The sequence below is a fragment of the Panthera onca genome, chromosome D2, assembly GCF_046562875.1.
Source record: "Panthera onca isolate mPanOnc1 chromosome D2, mPanOnc1 haplotype 2, whole genome shotgun sequence".
In the NCBI taxonomy this organism is placed as follows: Eukaryota; Metazoa; Chordata; class Mammalia; order Carnivora; family Felidae; genus Panthera; species Panthera onca.
This window is the reverse complement of record NC_138349.1, coordinates 55,711,407-55,726,915: the sequence shown is the minus strand read 5'-3', so window position 1 is coordinate 55,726,915 and position 15,509 is coordinate 55,711,407. Positions and strand designations below refer to the sequence as shown.

Below are 15,509 nucleotides of genomic sequence, written 5' to 3'. Positions count from 1 at the left end.
AGTTCATACCCAAGTTCACATGGCTGTAAGCCCCAGCTTGATCACGACTTCGGCGTTCAAGATTTTCTCATTTAGAGAGTCGGTTTTGGAAACATCCCAACATGTAGAAGGCATGGGACGTAATACAGACGAAGGGAGCCAAAAGTGAGACTCCTCAGTTTGATCAGATGAGAAAGCTGACACAGCCAAGCCAAAGGAGAGCTTAGATACACTTCCTTAGTTTTTGGAAAAGAAAATTGGCCAGACTCCACTTCCAGCTGATTTCCAGCGGCCGGGTTTTCCAAGTCGCCAGGCCCACCGGCTCGCGAGGACCCCCCTGAAAGGCCCCCAGCTCAGCAGAGGCCGCGCCCGGGTGGCCCTCGGTTCCCCCCCTCCGGGGCCCCCTGCCGGCCCCGCCCCTGCCCGCCCAGGCCCCGCCCCGGCCGCGCGCCGTCCCCCTCCGCTTGCGGACTCACTAGGGCGAGCGAGCGGCGGCGCTCGGCATTGTGGCAGGCGGCAGAGGCCGGCGAGGGCGCCGGAGCCGCGGGTAGCGGCGGGGCGCAGAGAGGCGCGCGCGGGGGTTCGGACGGCGCGGCGCGGGCTGCTGCGAGTGTCGCTGAGTGCACTCACCTTCTGTCTCGCAACTTCGAAGCCAGGGCGTGGGAGCGCGGGGAGCGCTCGGAGCCCCAGAGCCTGAGGAGCGCAGAGAGGGGCGCGCCGGAGCCTGGCGGGAGAGCGGGCGCCGGGCACCCACTGCGCTCCGAGCGCCCGGCAGCCCTCTGCGCAGCGTGGCTGCCGCTGCCCCCACGGAGGGCACGGGCTGGCGCGGCCGGGCGCCGGGGAGGACGGCGAGGAGGAGGCGGCGGCGGCGGAGACGGCGGCGGCGAGGCTGGGGCCAGGGAGAGAGCCCCGGGGGAGAGGCGCCCGAGCCTGGCCGCGGGAGCATGTGGGCCCGGAGCGGAGCGCGGGGCGCGCTGCTGCTGGCGCTGCTGCTCTGCTGGGACCCGAGGCTGAGCCAAGCAGGTAGGGAGCGATCGGGCGTGGGGGCGGACGTATAGGGGACATTTGCGCCCCAGTCTCCCGAAGTTGAAGTGGTCCATCACCGCGTCGGTGTGCACAGGGAAAGCGCCACGGCACCCAAGTTAGAAGGTAGATTTCTCCGCCCACCAAAGTGGGCGATGGCGCAGCCACCCCTCGGGCGGCGCAGGCCAGGTGGTTCAGAGTAAGCTTCCTGCCCCCGCCTAGAAGGGATCACTTCTTTTCCTTGGAACGGGTGCCCGAGTCGAGGTCTGCTCTTTCCGGAGGACTGGCCTCCAGGGGACCCCAGGTTCCCCGCGCACGGAGACCCGGGCAGGGGTGGGGGGGGGGGTGGAGACTCGCCGCGTCGGTCAGGTGTGCTTTTATGTGCGGTTCGCCGGAAACTTCCTAGTCGGGGTCCGGGCTCGTCCAGGCTCCTACGCGCTGCACCCTCCGGAATCAGCAAACGGGAGGGTGGGATAGAGAGACCTGCGGAGCACTGGAAGTGCGGGTCTGCTCGGCCTGCCGGAGGAGGCAGGCTTGAAAGGCTTTGGCTATCGAAGGGGGAAGGGCCGAATACTGCTCGCACAGCTTTCCCTGAGACCGCAGGATCCGCTGGTCTGGAGGGATATTTTCTGGGGTTTGGTATGTATGTGTGTTGGGGTGGAGGGGAGTACATAGTGATCCTGCCAAGTTTCCGTCTAAATGGGTCACTGACATTCTCCCGGTCCGGGGAGCGGACGAGGTGCGCGTATCTACATTGGGCCTGTAGGATGCCTTAAGGGGGTTGGTGGGCTCCTGAGATAAAGTGCCTACCGCCACCGCCTCCAGCACCTCGCCGTGGTCGTGTACACGTCTCCCTCGTCTGTGGCTGGGCCCCGCGTCGCTGTCTGGGCTGTGTCTTCCCGGCGAGCCGGTGGACGCAGAGGAGCCAACCTTTCTTTGGTGCCGGAGCCCAAGTAGGTGAGCTGGCAGCGGCGGCCGGACACCTCCGCTCCCTGGGCGGGGCGGGGCGAGGCGAGGCAAGGCGAGGCGAGGCGGGGTGGAGTGGGATGGGTAGGGGGCGTCCCGCGCGGAGCCCTCTGAGTTGGGGCTGAGAATGGGGCTGGAAACCTGGCGCAGAAAGTAGACGAGGTGACGCAGCCCTCCCCCTCCACCTCCGCCGTGCTGTTGGCATCCGCCCCCCACGTACACCCCAATAGCCAAAGATTCCTCGCTCTGGAATTAATGATTCCCACGGCCTTGGAGCGAGGGCTTGGTTTTAGCACATCCTCCACTTTTTTTTTTCCCCCAGCCCTGTGTTGTAAAGTTACGACACAATCATTTGATCCAGGTTAATTACGATTTGGGCAGACTCTGGTATTTAAAGCAGTGTTTTGAAGTTGGAAGGTACTGGTGGGGGAGGGGGCAGGCTGCTGAATGACCAACCTTGTTTTAAAGAGCGCAGTTTAATGCGGGAGGTGCTGGGCTGGGGTGTTGGTTTCTGGTTTGAGGGTGTTTGAGGGGAGGTGATTGAAGGGTAGGGTGAAGTCTTTGTGAACTTGGGCAGGATTGGCGCTTGGGAAACTGTTTTAGAACCAGCCGGGCAATGGGATGGGGAATAAATACTGAGGTTACTGAGGGTGGGGGGAGGGTCTCCGCTGGGCAGGAAAAAGACAAGACTGGTTGGCCGAGAGTTCTCCGGAGCCAGGTTCTGCTGGGGAGGCTGGGGGTGGCCTGCCTTTCCTGCTTAACAAAGCATCCAGCCCCCACCTTTCCCAGAGGAAACCCCAGGCCCAGGGCTTTGATGGATTTGGGCACAAACGGAGCCCAGCCAGAAATGGCCTCTAATACCAGGCTTTGATTTCTCACTCGTGAGCAGAACCGGTGTTGGAATTGTGCTCATTACTTAGCACGGCAGGGGCTGCCTGCCCACCAGCCTAGAGAGGGGCCAACTGGTGGGGTTGGCCTGCAGCCTTCCCTCGGCCCAGAGTGTAAAGCCCTTAGAAATCTGCCTTCAGGAGGGAGAACCGGCGCCTTCCTCCTACACAGCTCATCTCTCTGATGCCACAGGCACAGAACTTCTTTCAGAATGTTCTTTGGGTCTGCCCAGTGGATCCTTCATGAGTCCCATTTCACTGATGGGGAAAACCAAGGCCAGCGTGTTGGCTTTCCTCAAATCTTGCCTTCCCTTGACCACAGATTGCAGACGTGCGCACAGGGCTGCTCCTCTCCAATAGTCAGGCTGGTTCAGGTCACATTGGATTCCTCCTCGGAGCCCTCCTCGGGGCCCCATCCACCTCTGCCTCGAGGTTTATATCAAGCTGAGGGAGATAAGGCTGTCTCCATAGAAGGGGGAGGGTCTTTCTGGGAGATGTGCAAGCTCCCCTCAGGTAGCAGGCGCCACTCTTTCCTCTCACTGCCCCCCTCCCCAGTAAATACGGAGATGAGCTCCCTTTACAGCACTGAGGATTTTTAAGCCATAAAGTTTGATGGTGGAGAAATCAAACCCAGAACCATAAAACCCCAGGCCCTTAGAAGAGGATGTCAGCAAGTGACTGGCCAGCAGAGGCCACTTCAAAAGCCTGGGTTAGCCCTGAGGATCTCCTGTCACCCCACCCACCTGTTAGCCTTTCCTGGAGCTTTTAATGAGTCTTGCCATGGCCTCTGGCTGGGATGGTTGAGAAGGGACCACGGTGTCATGATAACATTTCCTTTTAAGATGCAATTAAAAATCTGAGTTTTCCGAGTGTGTCTGCTCTGTGTGCATGTGTGTGTGTGTGGGGAGGGGGGAGTGGTAGTGTAGTGTGGTGTGGTGGCCCATCCGTGTCTCTCTCTACACAATAGCAAACACCCATCTCAAAAAAATGGAAAATCTAGAGGGTCTTAATGAGATTTCTCATATAGTGAAAGTATCACCACAGGGGAGGAATTTCGGAGGTAATTTCTCTCCTCCCCCCCTCCCCCCCCACCCCTCCGGAATTCTGGAGGACAAAACAATTCCTCTCTTTTCCAACCCCCTTATTTATGCTGAAGCTTTGGAACAGGCCCGGACGTGCCCCGGGGTTACTCGGGGACTCAGGGATAGATCTGGAATCTGAACTCAGGCCTCAAACCTCAGGCTAGTTGTGGCTCCTTCATTCCGCGAGCCTGCAGACTGGCCAGCATGGATCTGGGACCGAGATGCCAAATTGAGGCCCCACAGAAGGCCAGCGGCTAAAGATAAGGTTTGTTGGGTAGTTAGGTCAGATGGGACTTGTAGCAGGATGGGGGAGTGGGTGAAGAGATAGAGTCAGGAACTCAGACCCCAGACGGGTGGAACAGGGCTGGGCCAGACATCAGAAGTAAGGTCCTGAGACTAGCCAAGTGCCCAAAGGTTGCTCCACTCCTGGTGCCTAATCTGCCCTGGGTGAGACGAATCACAGGCCAAGCCTCCTTGGGCTCTGAGACTACCTGGCTCTACATTTTAAAGCTTTGCCTTCATATAAGTGGGGCAGAATATATTTTTACTTTCTATTTTCAAGCTTTGGGGGGCCCCATCTCCTCCCCACCCTGTGGCTGTTGGCTGTCGGGCCTAAGATGAGATCTGCTTCCCATCTCTCCTTCCCTCCTCATCAGTGTCTTCTAAGGAGGGTGTGGGCTGCCTAGGAATTTGGGGATGAGGCTAGAGGAAAACCCCTTCTGTTTCCAAGTGCTGAGAGTAACTTTAAGGATTCTGAATGGCCCGACCTGGAGCGCCCCCTCCTCCCCTGCCGGCGGCTAAGCGCGTTCTTTAGACTCTCAGCTCTGGAGTTGGGCTGGAGACACCCTGTAGGAAAGGGAGAGAGGCAGGGGCCAGGGTTGGGACTGGGGCTGGGGAGTGGAGTCATCTCAACCAGGTGCCTCGGCTGGGGTGGCCTCCGGGGGAGAAAGGAGGAAGCGGGCATCCCAGGCCACAGGCGGCGCCTCTCCCGGCCCCCTCTTCACCAGTTTTCCTAAACAGCTTCCACAAATGGAGTCATTAAAGCTGTGAAGGCAGAATGAAACCAAACAAGTGCCTTCTGTGCTTTTTCTGTTTCGTTTCTTTCTTTCTTTTTTTTTTTAAAGGGAAATTTAAAATACCGTAATGAAGATAATACGAGGAAGGGCACTTTCGGGCAGGTGGGGGGGAATTCATGCACTGCCCCCTTCGATTTGCTTCCGGAATTGCGGCTGGGGCGCCCCCCACCCCCCGTGGGCCTGCGCTCGGCGGGGGAGCCCCGGCCGCCTGGGGAATGCCTCCCGACCCGAGCCACTTTGCGGAGCCGGGCCCGGGCGGGCGAGTCAGATTCGCACTCGGCCCCGCTCAGTCGCGGCCAATGCGCCCCCACGGGGTGGGCAAACCGCGGGTCCCACGGCACTCCTTTCTCTCCGAGTCTGGGCTTTTCTCTCGCTAATGGCAGCGAAAACACATGCTGAAGTGCAGGCATAAATCAACCACCTCCCTGCTCCCATACCCCTTTTGTTCCCTCTTGCTTCTTTCCGAAAGCGCCGAGGTGCTGGAAGCCCCCGAATCGACCCTTGCGGACAGCACGGCTTGAGCCTGATCCTGACCGTGATTAGCCCTCTCCGCGGGGGTGGACTCTGTGGCGCCCGGCCGGCCTGGCGCTTACCTGGGGGCCCTGCACCTGGGCGTCCCCGCTCCCTCTTCTCTCCCGCACCCCACCGAGCTCCTCCCGCTCCTCCTTGGCAACACCCCCCCCAACCAGCCTTCCCTTCTTCTCTCCCGTCCCCTGAGTTGTATCCGTCCACACTGCACCGCCTCTCGACCTCCCAACAGCGCGAGTGCGCCCAGCCACCCTCCTCACCTCCCTGAACGGGCTGCCCCCAGTGCCTCACAACTTTTCCTGAGCCCTGTGGCTCGGTTCTCGGAGCAGGCAAGCTGTGGGTGTGAAAATGTGTATTAGGGACGTGGGCCGAGGTGGGAGTGTGCGGTGGGAGGTGAGGATGGGTGTGGGGTGTTAGGCTGTGGAGGTGAAGGTGCAGGAGGAGGGGATGTGTAGGGGAGAGGTATGCCTTTTGTATATGGGGGTGTGATGTACGTGGCTATGTGTGTTTGGGTGTGTGCAATGTGCATATGGGCACAGCTGTGGTGTGTTTGTGTATAAATAGGTATGTGTAGTGTGGGGACAGTGAGTCACCACCAGGCATGGGAAGCTCCATCCATTGTATGCTGTTGGGGATGTCTCTTCCTGGTGGGACCCAGGCCATTTGCCCTTCAGCACTAAGGAGGCCTGATGTTGCCCTGTGCTGGGGGTTGTGAGCAGGAGTTGGTTCAAGTGCCAGGTTCCGGAGTTGGAAGGGCAGAGGCCAGCATCCCCCATTGAGGACAGATAGAACAGGCCTGATTGAGGGTAGGTCCTGCTGCCCCAGAAGGAGGAAGGTCAGCCATAGATAGGTCCTAAAGCCAGTCCAGGAGCTTGACTGACAGCCCCCAGGACAAGCGTCTGAGTCCTTGGGTCGCCTACAGTTGACTTCCAGCTTACCAAGAACAGTGGCGGCACCTAGGGTTTGGAGATCTGCTCTCTGACCTGGGTTAGGCTCATGCTGCAGCCCTCTAGGGGCAGTGGGGTCTCCTCTGGAATTTGCTAGAGAAGAGGCAGACAGAGCTGGAGCGAGTGGCACCCCTGATGGAAAGCAACATAAGCAGGCGTGGCTCGGGCCGGGACTCTCAGTGGAGGTGATTGAAGGAGGACACATGTGCACCCAGACACACACAGGAGTCCTACTCCACTGTCTTACCACCTCCTTGGTCACCAAGGGTTCCCCCTGCCTTCGCGCTTTGGCCTATACTGACTGCCACCCTTAGCTCTCGGATAAGAGATGAGCCAATGTGGAGCAGGGAGACCTATAGGAAAGTCACAGCCCCACTGCTGGTGCATATGGCTTTAGTGTTATCAACCCTCTTAGAGGTGGCACCTCACTTGGTCCTTGTAAGAACCCCACCGGACAGGAGGACGCTCACTAGGAAACTGACCTGGGACCCAGATCAGAGCCAGAGCCGCCCTGGCCCCAGCCCTCAAGGTGGTGACTATGCTGGATGCTGATGTCCACTTCAGAACTGTGAAATGCCATTCAGGGAGCCTCAGATGCCAAATGGGGGCAGTGACCGTATAGGTAGGGAGAGCACAGCAAAGTGTCAACTTTGTAAGCCTTGGGGCTTCCTGGAGGAGGTGATGGGAGCCAGATGTTGACTCTCTCTTTTTCAGGTCTTTCTAACAGCATGTCCTGAAAAGATGGGGTGGGGGCTAAGCCAGCTAGCTGGGGCACCTGGGCAGGGGTGGCCGGCCCCAGGCCTCTCTCACTCTCAGAGAATTGGCTGTATCGGCATCTGCTCGGCCACCATCTTGGGCAAGCCCAGTCCTTGGTGAGGCACCCCCTGGCCATATTTCCACTCCTGGGCCTCTCAGCCTCATCCGAAGGGGTGCACCTTGGGGACCTGACCCTCAGCTACCTCTGACTGCAGGCTGGGACCTGGGGTGGAGGCTTGAGAAGAAAAGATATCTCATTTTTTGATCCGTTCCCTATGGCTCTTAAAGATGGAGTGAGCTCAGAAAATACTTCTTAAGCACTAGAATGCATGGTGTCGGGGGTGGGAGCATGGGGTGGTATGCTTCTGTGCCTTCTGCTGTGCCCCCAGGGCGGACAAGAAGGGAAGGACAGAACCCTGTGCCCAGGAACTTCTATGAGCCGGCCAGAGGGGAAGGTTCACTTGTCATTACCGCGGGCCTCAGTTTCCTCATCTGTAAAATGGGGGCAATAATACGATCCTCATGGAGCTGTTTCAAGGATCCTGCGCCCTGGTTATGATAAAGTACTTCGCACAGTGCATGGCACACAGTGGTTACTCGGGTGCCTCCTCCTCAGGAGACAGCCCTGTGACGCCAGAGACGGCTTCCTCTAGAGGCATGGCGGGGGGAAAAAGGATGGAGGCTTATGGCCTGGAGGCCCAGCAACTCCTGGCCTGGGAATTAGGAGGTTCTGGTGTTTGCTGTTCCGCCGCTGTGGGACAAGTGCCTTTTCCTCTCTGGGTCCTGGTTGGACTCCCCTTCTGTAAGTTTAAGGTTGGGGAAGGTGGAAGGATGACCTTTAAGGGCCTCAGGTTTTGTTTTGTTTTGTTTTGTTTTGTTTTTGTTTTTGTTTTTTTTTGCTTGGTTCCAGCTGAAGAGGCCCCAGCAGCCAGCAAGAGACAGAGGTAGCTGAGGCCCAGAACCACTTGTGTTTACAGAGGCCCCTCTAGAACATCAATATATCGACTGGAATGCCCTTGTGAGCATTATGTGGCCCTGGGTCTCTCTCTGAAGCCATAAATTACCCTTCAGGACCTCAGGCCCTTTTTCCTGTTCCATAAGCATCTCCTGTCTCAGAGGCAGAGAGCCCCAGATGCCAAGCAGGGCCCAGGGGACAGAGAAGGACCCTGTGGCGGACAGCCTGAGCATTTGAGAGAAGAGGCCCTTGTTCTTCCCGACGCTGCCAGGCTCAGGGGGGCCCCATGGAGGATGTGGGAGGAACACACTCTCAGACCTAGCCAGACCATTCATTGTTTCATTTCTCAGGGATGGAGGGTGACTGATCTCGGGGTGGGGAATGAGGGATCTGTCTCCACCTCCCCCCTGGAATATTGGCCCAGCCCTAAAACTTGGTGCACCCTCACATTCGTTCAGAGTGAGCGGGTACTGGGCTCTGCAGTGAAAGTTGGCAAAGCCTGGGCCTGACCCTTGATTTTGGTTTGTGTCCCTTCTTGAGGCACGAGCCGTGCATCAGGTGTGCACTGTCGGGTGCAAGAGTGAGTGAGACGGCGGAGAGGAGCTCACTCAAAGATGAGCCAGGCCACGTGTGGCCTGGGAGGGATCCAGTGCCACGCTCAGGGGGCAGGCTGTGCAGTCAGACTGCTTGGGTTCAAATCCTGGCCGGGGCACCCTCCGGCTGTGTGCCCTAGAGCAAGTTGCCCTCCCTTCCTGAGCTTTAGTTTCTTCATTGGTAAAGCGGGACTGCTAACAATGCCAGTCCTCATCAGATTGCTGTGGGGAAGAACGAGGTCACACACACAAGGACTTTGCACGTTCTCAAGTGCTCAGTAGCCTCACTGTCCTCCTCAGCGTCATTATTACTGATGCCACGTATCGAGTGGTACAACAGGGAGTGTTGCTCCTGTTAAGAGAAGGCTCCTGGGGGCGCCTGGGTGGCTCAGTCGGTTAAGCGGCTGACTTGGGCTCAGGTCATGATCTTGCGGTCCGTGAGTTGGAGCCCCGCGTCGGGCTCTGGGCTGATAGCTCAGAGCCTGGAGCCTGTTTCAGATTCTGTGTCTCCCTCTCTCTCTGCCCCTCCCCTGTTCAGGCTCTGTCTCTCTCTGTCTCAAAAATAAATAAATGCTAAAAAAAAAAAATTAAAAAAAAAAAGAGAAGGCTCCTGTGCGCCTGCGTGGCTGGTCAGGGAAGGCTTCCTGCAGGAGGAAGGGTGTCATTTGGCCTTTGAAAGATGAGCGGAGTTTGGGTAAGCAGAGAGGGCATTCCTAGGAGGGGGTATATTTGCGACCGGCTGGGGGTGGGGACATCTGGCATGTCCATCCAGGAAACAGATTCCAAATTCAGCCACTGATTAGTATCTGATCATCTGGTACAGTAAGAATTCTGGGGCCAGGGGTCCCTTAGTGCTGTGGAAAGAGCCACGGCTTTGGAATTGAAAGCATTCATTCACTGAGTGCCTGGGCCAGGTGGCTCAGTGTCTCTGGACCTGCACATCCCCACCTGTGAGGTGGCCTGCCACCTTCACTGGGCCCTGGTGTGCTGTGAGATGGCATATGCCTCTCCCCTACCCTGATCTGGCTGACCCCTGCTTTTCTCCCTGTACATCTCTGGGCAGAAGAGCAAGCGGGCAGAGAGTGACAGCTTCTAGGTTGACCAGAGAGCATGGGAGAGGTGGCAGGATGAGAGAGGCTGCCTGCCTTTTCTGGTCCCCTAGGCCTGGTGGCATCACCAGGTCTGGGAGGAAGGCATCACCAAGGTCTGGGAGGAACATCTTCTACTGAGATCACCCAGGAGCCAGCAACCCCCTGAGGCCCCGAGTGGCGTCTAGAGGCATTACCGGAGTCAGGAGACAGCCGAAGGAAAGCAGCTCTGTAATGTGATCAGAGGCGCCCGCCTGCCCAGCCTGGGGCCAGAGCACCCATGGAAGATGCAGAACTTACCAGAAATTCAGTCAGAAATTCCAGGAAAGTCGTGCCTGGCTCCTTCCCCCATCCCACCTTGGAGCATTCTGTGACACACAGCAGGGCAGAGCGAGGCTCACAGAGTGGGCAGTGGCCCAGGACCAGGTGGCAAGGGTTCCATGGGACAGCCTGGCACCCTTCCCTTTCCTTGTCACTGAGCCAGGGCCCCGGGGACCTGGGTGGAGGCAGGATGGGGTTGAACAACCAGCTAATGAAAGAGCAGCTGTGACACTAGGTGACTAGGAGACTGGGTCTGATTTCACTCCCTTGTGTGTCCCTGGCACCCAGCACAGACCCCAGCACCTAGAAGGTGCTCGATGAACACTTGTAGAATGGATGGATGCGAACTCACGGTCAGGCCTTACTCACCCAGGTGCCGCTACGATTCAGTCCCTACCGTGTTTGGACTTGACAGTTGTCGACGTAACCAAAGAGTCAGAAGATTCTTGCTGCTTTGCCTGCAGCCTCCCCACCCCCACCCCACCCCTGCCTTTGCCTGCCTCTCTCCCTTCATCCTCTTCTGCTTCTGCCTCTGAGCACTTACTACGTACCAGTGACAAAAGTCAGAGCCCCCAGGTGTGAGAGAGTTGACTCACTAAGTCCAGTGGAGCCGCAAGGAATTAACCAAGTAGTGCAGTCAAGTGCCTTTGACCCCTTTGTGTGGAGAGAGGGGACTCTAGCAGGCATTTGCCGGGCTGGTAAACGTTGTACTTCTCTGCAAGGTGGCCTTCACCAGGCACAGCTGGCCCAGGCCCTCGCGCAATGTTTGCTTCCTGCTTGCATTCCCAGGCCCATCGATCATTCCCCTCCAGCTTGCCTTCTAGGGCTCAAGAGAACGCCTGTCACATGCACCTGGGCTCTGGGGCCCGGGAGTAGGTGTGGGCCGAGAGGGTGTTTCTAAAGGCCCATGGGTAGGGTCTGACCGCAGCCCTCCGCCTTCCATGGCAGCTACTGCCAGCTCCTTGGCTGGAGCTGGGTTTGGTGCAGGGGAGCAGTTTTGGCTGCTGGGCGTGGCCGAGCCAGGTCGTCCCTGGCTCTGTGTTCAGCGCTAACATTCAGGGAGCCTCCCTCGGAGATTAAACACCCTGAGGCCCTTGGCTGAGGCCGCGGTAGCCCTGGCCAGTATCACGCTCCCAGCTGGGCACCCCCTGGTCCTTGCCAGGAGCCCCTGGCCCAGGCTAATCTGGAATTCCTGCCTGGCAGCCGGACAGCCAGGGCTGCTGGGCACAGTGACCCCTGCTGTAAATCTGACCTGGCCCCGTGTTCCCCTGCTGGTGCGCAGCAGAAAGAGCCCGGAGCTAAGGGTTGGGAAGCCTGGATTCTAAACCTGTCTACACAGTTAATGTGCTGTGTGGCATTGAAGTGGTCCCTTTCCCGCTCTGGGCCTTCAGTGCCCTCCTCTGTCCAAAGGATCTGCCCTAGAATTAGAAAACGGGGTTCAAGTCCTGTCTCCGTCCTTAACTGTAATTTTCTGAGCCTACATCTCCTCGCTATAAAAAAAGAAGCCCTGATTGGTTGTTGGGGAGATCGAATGAGATGGGGCACGGTCAGTACAAGTTGGTTTCCTTTTCTTTCTGCCGAGGAAGAAATCAATCTCAAGTTGCTGGTTACACCCCTTGCTTCTTTCTAATAGTCCCCTCTTGACCTGGGGCACATTAGACATAAGGTACAGGGTGGCCCACAGCACGACTTGGTTGATCCACCTGGGGTTACAGCGAGGGGGAGAAGCCTGTGGGTCATTATGCATTTAGAAGGGCCCTGGACTAGACATCTGCAGTCTTCAGCTCCAAGGCCAACTCTGTGTGACAGAGAAGTCACTCACCCTCTTTGAGCCTCAGTTTACCCATCAGCAAAAGGAATAAAAGAAGCTGAATGTCAGATAGGGCCAAAGGAGAACCCGCGCCCCCCCCCCCCCCCCCCCCGGAGTTAGACAAACCGTTCTCCAAACCTCCGGAGCCGATCTGCGATGGAAGGAGGCGGGCAGAGCAGGGTCTGTTGCCCCAGACACCGTGTGGTTCATCCGAGAGCTGCTTGCTATGGGGCTGGAAGGGCCCACGATTTCACTTCCCTGGCTGGAACCTCCCGCTGGTAGGTAGGCCCTGGCCTTTCCCCTAACCCGGCTGGCCATGGCTGTTGAGCTAGATGACAGCGTTTGGGTCACTTCCCATCCTTCTGCGTGCTCCACACCCCAGAGCAGAGGAGGCCGGGGTGCCACGTCAGGGAAGGTTAGCGTCAGGGCTGGCTTTGATGTGTCTGAGCCAGCACACCATCTGCCATGCCCACCAGAACTTACATAATCCCTCGGCCGGCTGCCCGTTCTTAGAAAACGGGGCAGGCAGGACCAGCGGGGAGTAGAGGACTAGGGTTTTCTTCTCTGCACTGTATTCCCTGGCAGCCCTCACCTCCCCAGCCCGGTGTTCGTTCTCTGAGTTGCTCCCACACCATCCGGTGCCCGAGACATGAATGCAGGGTCAGAGCAAGACCGAGGTTGGGTGGGGACGTGGCGGGCCTCGAGGGCTGCTTGCTGCCTGGCCTCGCAGACCTCGAGGGCTTCCGGCAGGCTGTTTGCTGACGGCACCTGGCCCGCAGCTCACCAGCCCCTTGCTCGTTCCTCTGCTGAGTTCTGATGGGGTGGGGCCAGGGGGGCAGCTCACGCTTCCGGGAAGCAAGGGCAGACCCTCCTGCAGTTGCTACAGAGATGTTCCCCTTCCCACATTTTGTCGTGTAGTGAGCATTTTTAATATATCTAAGTAACAGCCACATAATGCTATCCACTTATTTCCAAGACCCAAGATCCAGTCCTGTCTTTCTCATTTGCTAGCTGTGTGATATCGGCTAGGTTTCTTCGACATTGTTGGTCTTTGTTTCCTCATCTGTGAAATGAGAATGATAAAGCCTGCTTCACATAGCTCTCTTGAGGACTGAATCAGATAATAAGGCATGCAGAGGACAGAGAAAGCATCCAATAAATGGTAGTTGTCATCCTTGGTTTCCATTTCCATTCTCTCTCTTTTTTTTTCCTAAGAAAATGATACAGAATGACCAACTCTGGTTCATTCTAGGAATGCAAGGTTGGTTCAAAATCCATTAATATTAATAACATATGCCAAATTAATATCATATGCCATCTTTATGAATCTAAGGAAACAAAATCATATGATTAGCTCTATAAATGCTGAAAAGCGTTGGTCAGAATTCACCACCCATTCATCATATAAACACTCAAGAAACCAGCAACTTAAGGGATTCTTTTTTGCATGATAAAATATATACATACCCTAGTCCTAAAGCCAGTATCTTCTCTAATGGGAAAACACTAAAGGCATTTCCATTGAGATCACTAATGAAGCGCGGGCACCCATCATCTCTTCTATTCAACACTATGCTAGAAGCATTAGCCAATGTGATTAAATGAGAAATCACCTAGAGGCATAAAAATGGGTAAAGATGAAGTAAAACTATCCCTACCAGATGTTAAAACCATACTGGAGCACCTCCATAATTAAAGCTGTGGCACAAATGTGTGAAGTGTCAGGCCAGTCACACATAATAGAAAAGTCCAGAATGAGACCCAGTGCGTAGAGAAATCCAGCATACGACAAAGATCGTGTGACGGCCTACTGGGACAAGGCCAGACTTTGAAATAACTAGTGATGGGACAACTGGGTAGTCATATGGAAAAAGGTAAACTTTGATCCACATTTCGTACCATAGAGAAAAAAAACAAAACAAAACAAAACTCCAAATGGATTAGAGATCCAGATGTAAAGAGTGACACTATACAAAACAGAGGGTGAATTCCTCTTTAACACTGGGGTAGGAAAGGCATTCTAACTAGGATTCAGGATCTAGAGGCAACAAAATAAAAGAACGATCGCGTTTATCATATAAATATTAAAGAAAAATTTTTGACAATAAAGCACCCAAAACTAGTTGAAAGACAAAATATGTGACCAACCAGGAGCAAATATTTGTAACGTATACCTCAGACAAAAAAAACCTAATATCCCAGTACAGAAAGCACTCTAAAATATTGAGGAACAAAGGCCCAAAAACCTGATAAAAAGATAAAGGCGGGGGGTGGGGGGGAAAAAAAAGACATGAATAGATAATTCACAAGATAAGCTAATAAAACAATGACCCTTAAACACATGAAAACATTAAAACTCATAGTTAGAAAAACGCAGACTAGGGGCGCCTGGGTGGCTCGGTCGGTTAAGCATCCGACTTTGGCTCAGGTCACGATCTCGCGGTCCGTGAGTTCGAGCCCCACGTCGGGCTCTGTGCTGACAGCTCAGAGCCTGGAGCCTGTTTCAGATTCTGTGTCTCCCTCTCTCTCTGCCCCTCCCCTGTTCATGCTCTGTCTCTCTCTGTCCCAAAAATAAATAAACGTTAAAAAAAAAAAATTAAAAAAAAAAGAAAAAGAAAAATGCAGACTAAAACGCAACCCTGAGATCCCACTTCCCGCTTTGTAAGACTGGAAAACATTAAAAGTTATGACCACACCTTGTGTTGGAATCACATTGGCCCATGTTCCTGCCTGGAGCTGCTCATTGGTGCAAGCCTTCGGGTACGTAATCTGACGATATTTAACAACCGCACACGCATCCTATATTTTTTGGCCCAACCACCTTCTAGAAATCTTCCCTTCAGGGTACCTGGACGGCTCAGTCGGTTGAGCATCTGACTTTTGATTTCGGCTCAGGTCATGATCTTGCGGTTGTGAGTTCAGACTCCACATCGGGCTCTGCACTGACTGTGGATCCTGCGTGGGATTCTCTTCCCCTCCCTCCCTTCTCTCTCTCTCCCTCTCTGTCTCTCTCAAAATAAATAAACTTAAAAAAAAATAGAAATCTTCCCTTCAGGTACACCTTTATCAATACAAAAATACATACGCACATTGTTTGTAATTGCAAAATTTTGGAAATCACCGGAGTGCCCTGGTGGAGGCCTTGAGTCAGCTACGGGACAAGCACATGCTGGGCACCGAGGCAGCTATGAAAAATGATAGCATTCTTCGGGGACTGATAGGGTGTGACTTCCCGGATGTATGGAGAAGCGAAGGAAGCTCAAGATAGTATCTATAGGATGCTACCTTTCACATAAGAAAGAAGTGGGTGCGAGACCAGGCCAGATCCGCACCTGCCTTCTCATTGTGTTTTCATGGCTATTCGAATACTTTCCGCTTCCTCATGCGTGCTCGTAGGTCCAAGCAGTGAGCGCCGCGTGGGGGGACAGCTTCCCGTGCTGCTCCCAGGGAAGATGGAGAGGGCAGGACCCACAGGTGCTGTCCCTGTCCTGGCTTCTT

The 15,509-nt window shown here is 55.5% G+C and overlaps 1 protein-coding gene across 2 annotated transcripts in view; it reads left to right on the top strand.

Annotated features, from left to right (window-relative positions):
* Positions 1-465: 465 nt before the first annotated feature.
* The window catches only part of UNC5B (unc-5 netrin receptor B), a 79,416-nt gene continuing 64,372 nt past the window's right edge, over positions 466-15,509 (top strand). For both annotated transcript variants that reach the window (XM_060642504.3, XM_060642503.3), the window contains exon 1: positions 466-1,002. In XM_060642504.3, the coding sequence (XP_060498487.2) occupies positions 924-1,002 (79 nt within the window). In that variant the 5' untranslated portion in view covers positions 466-923. The remainder of the gene's footprint in view (positions 1,003-15,509) is intronic.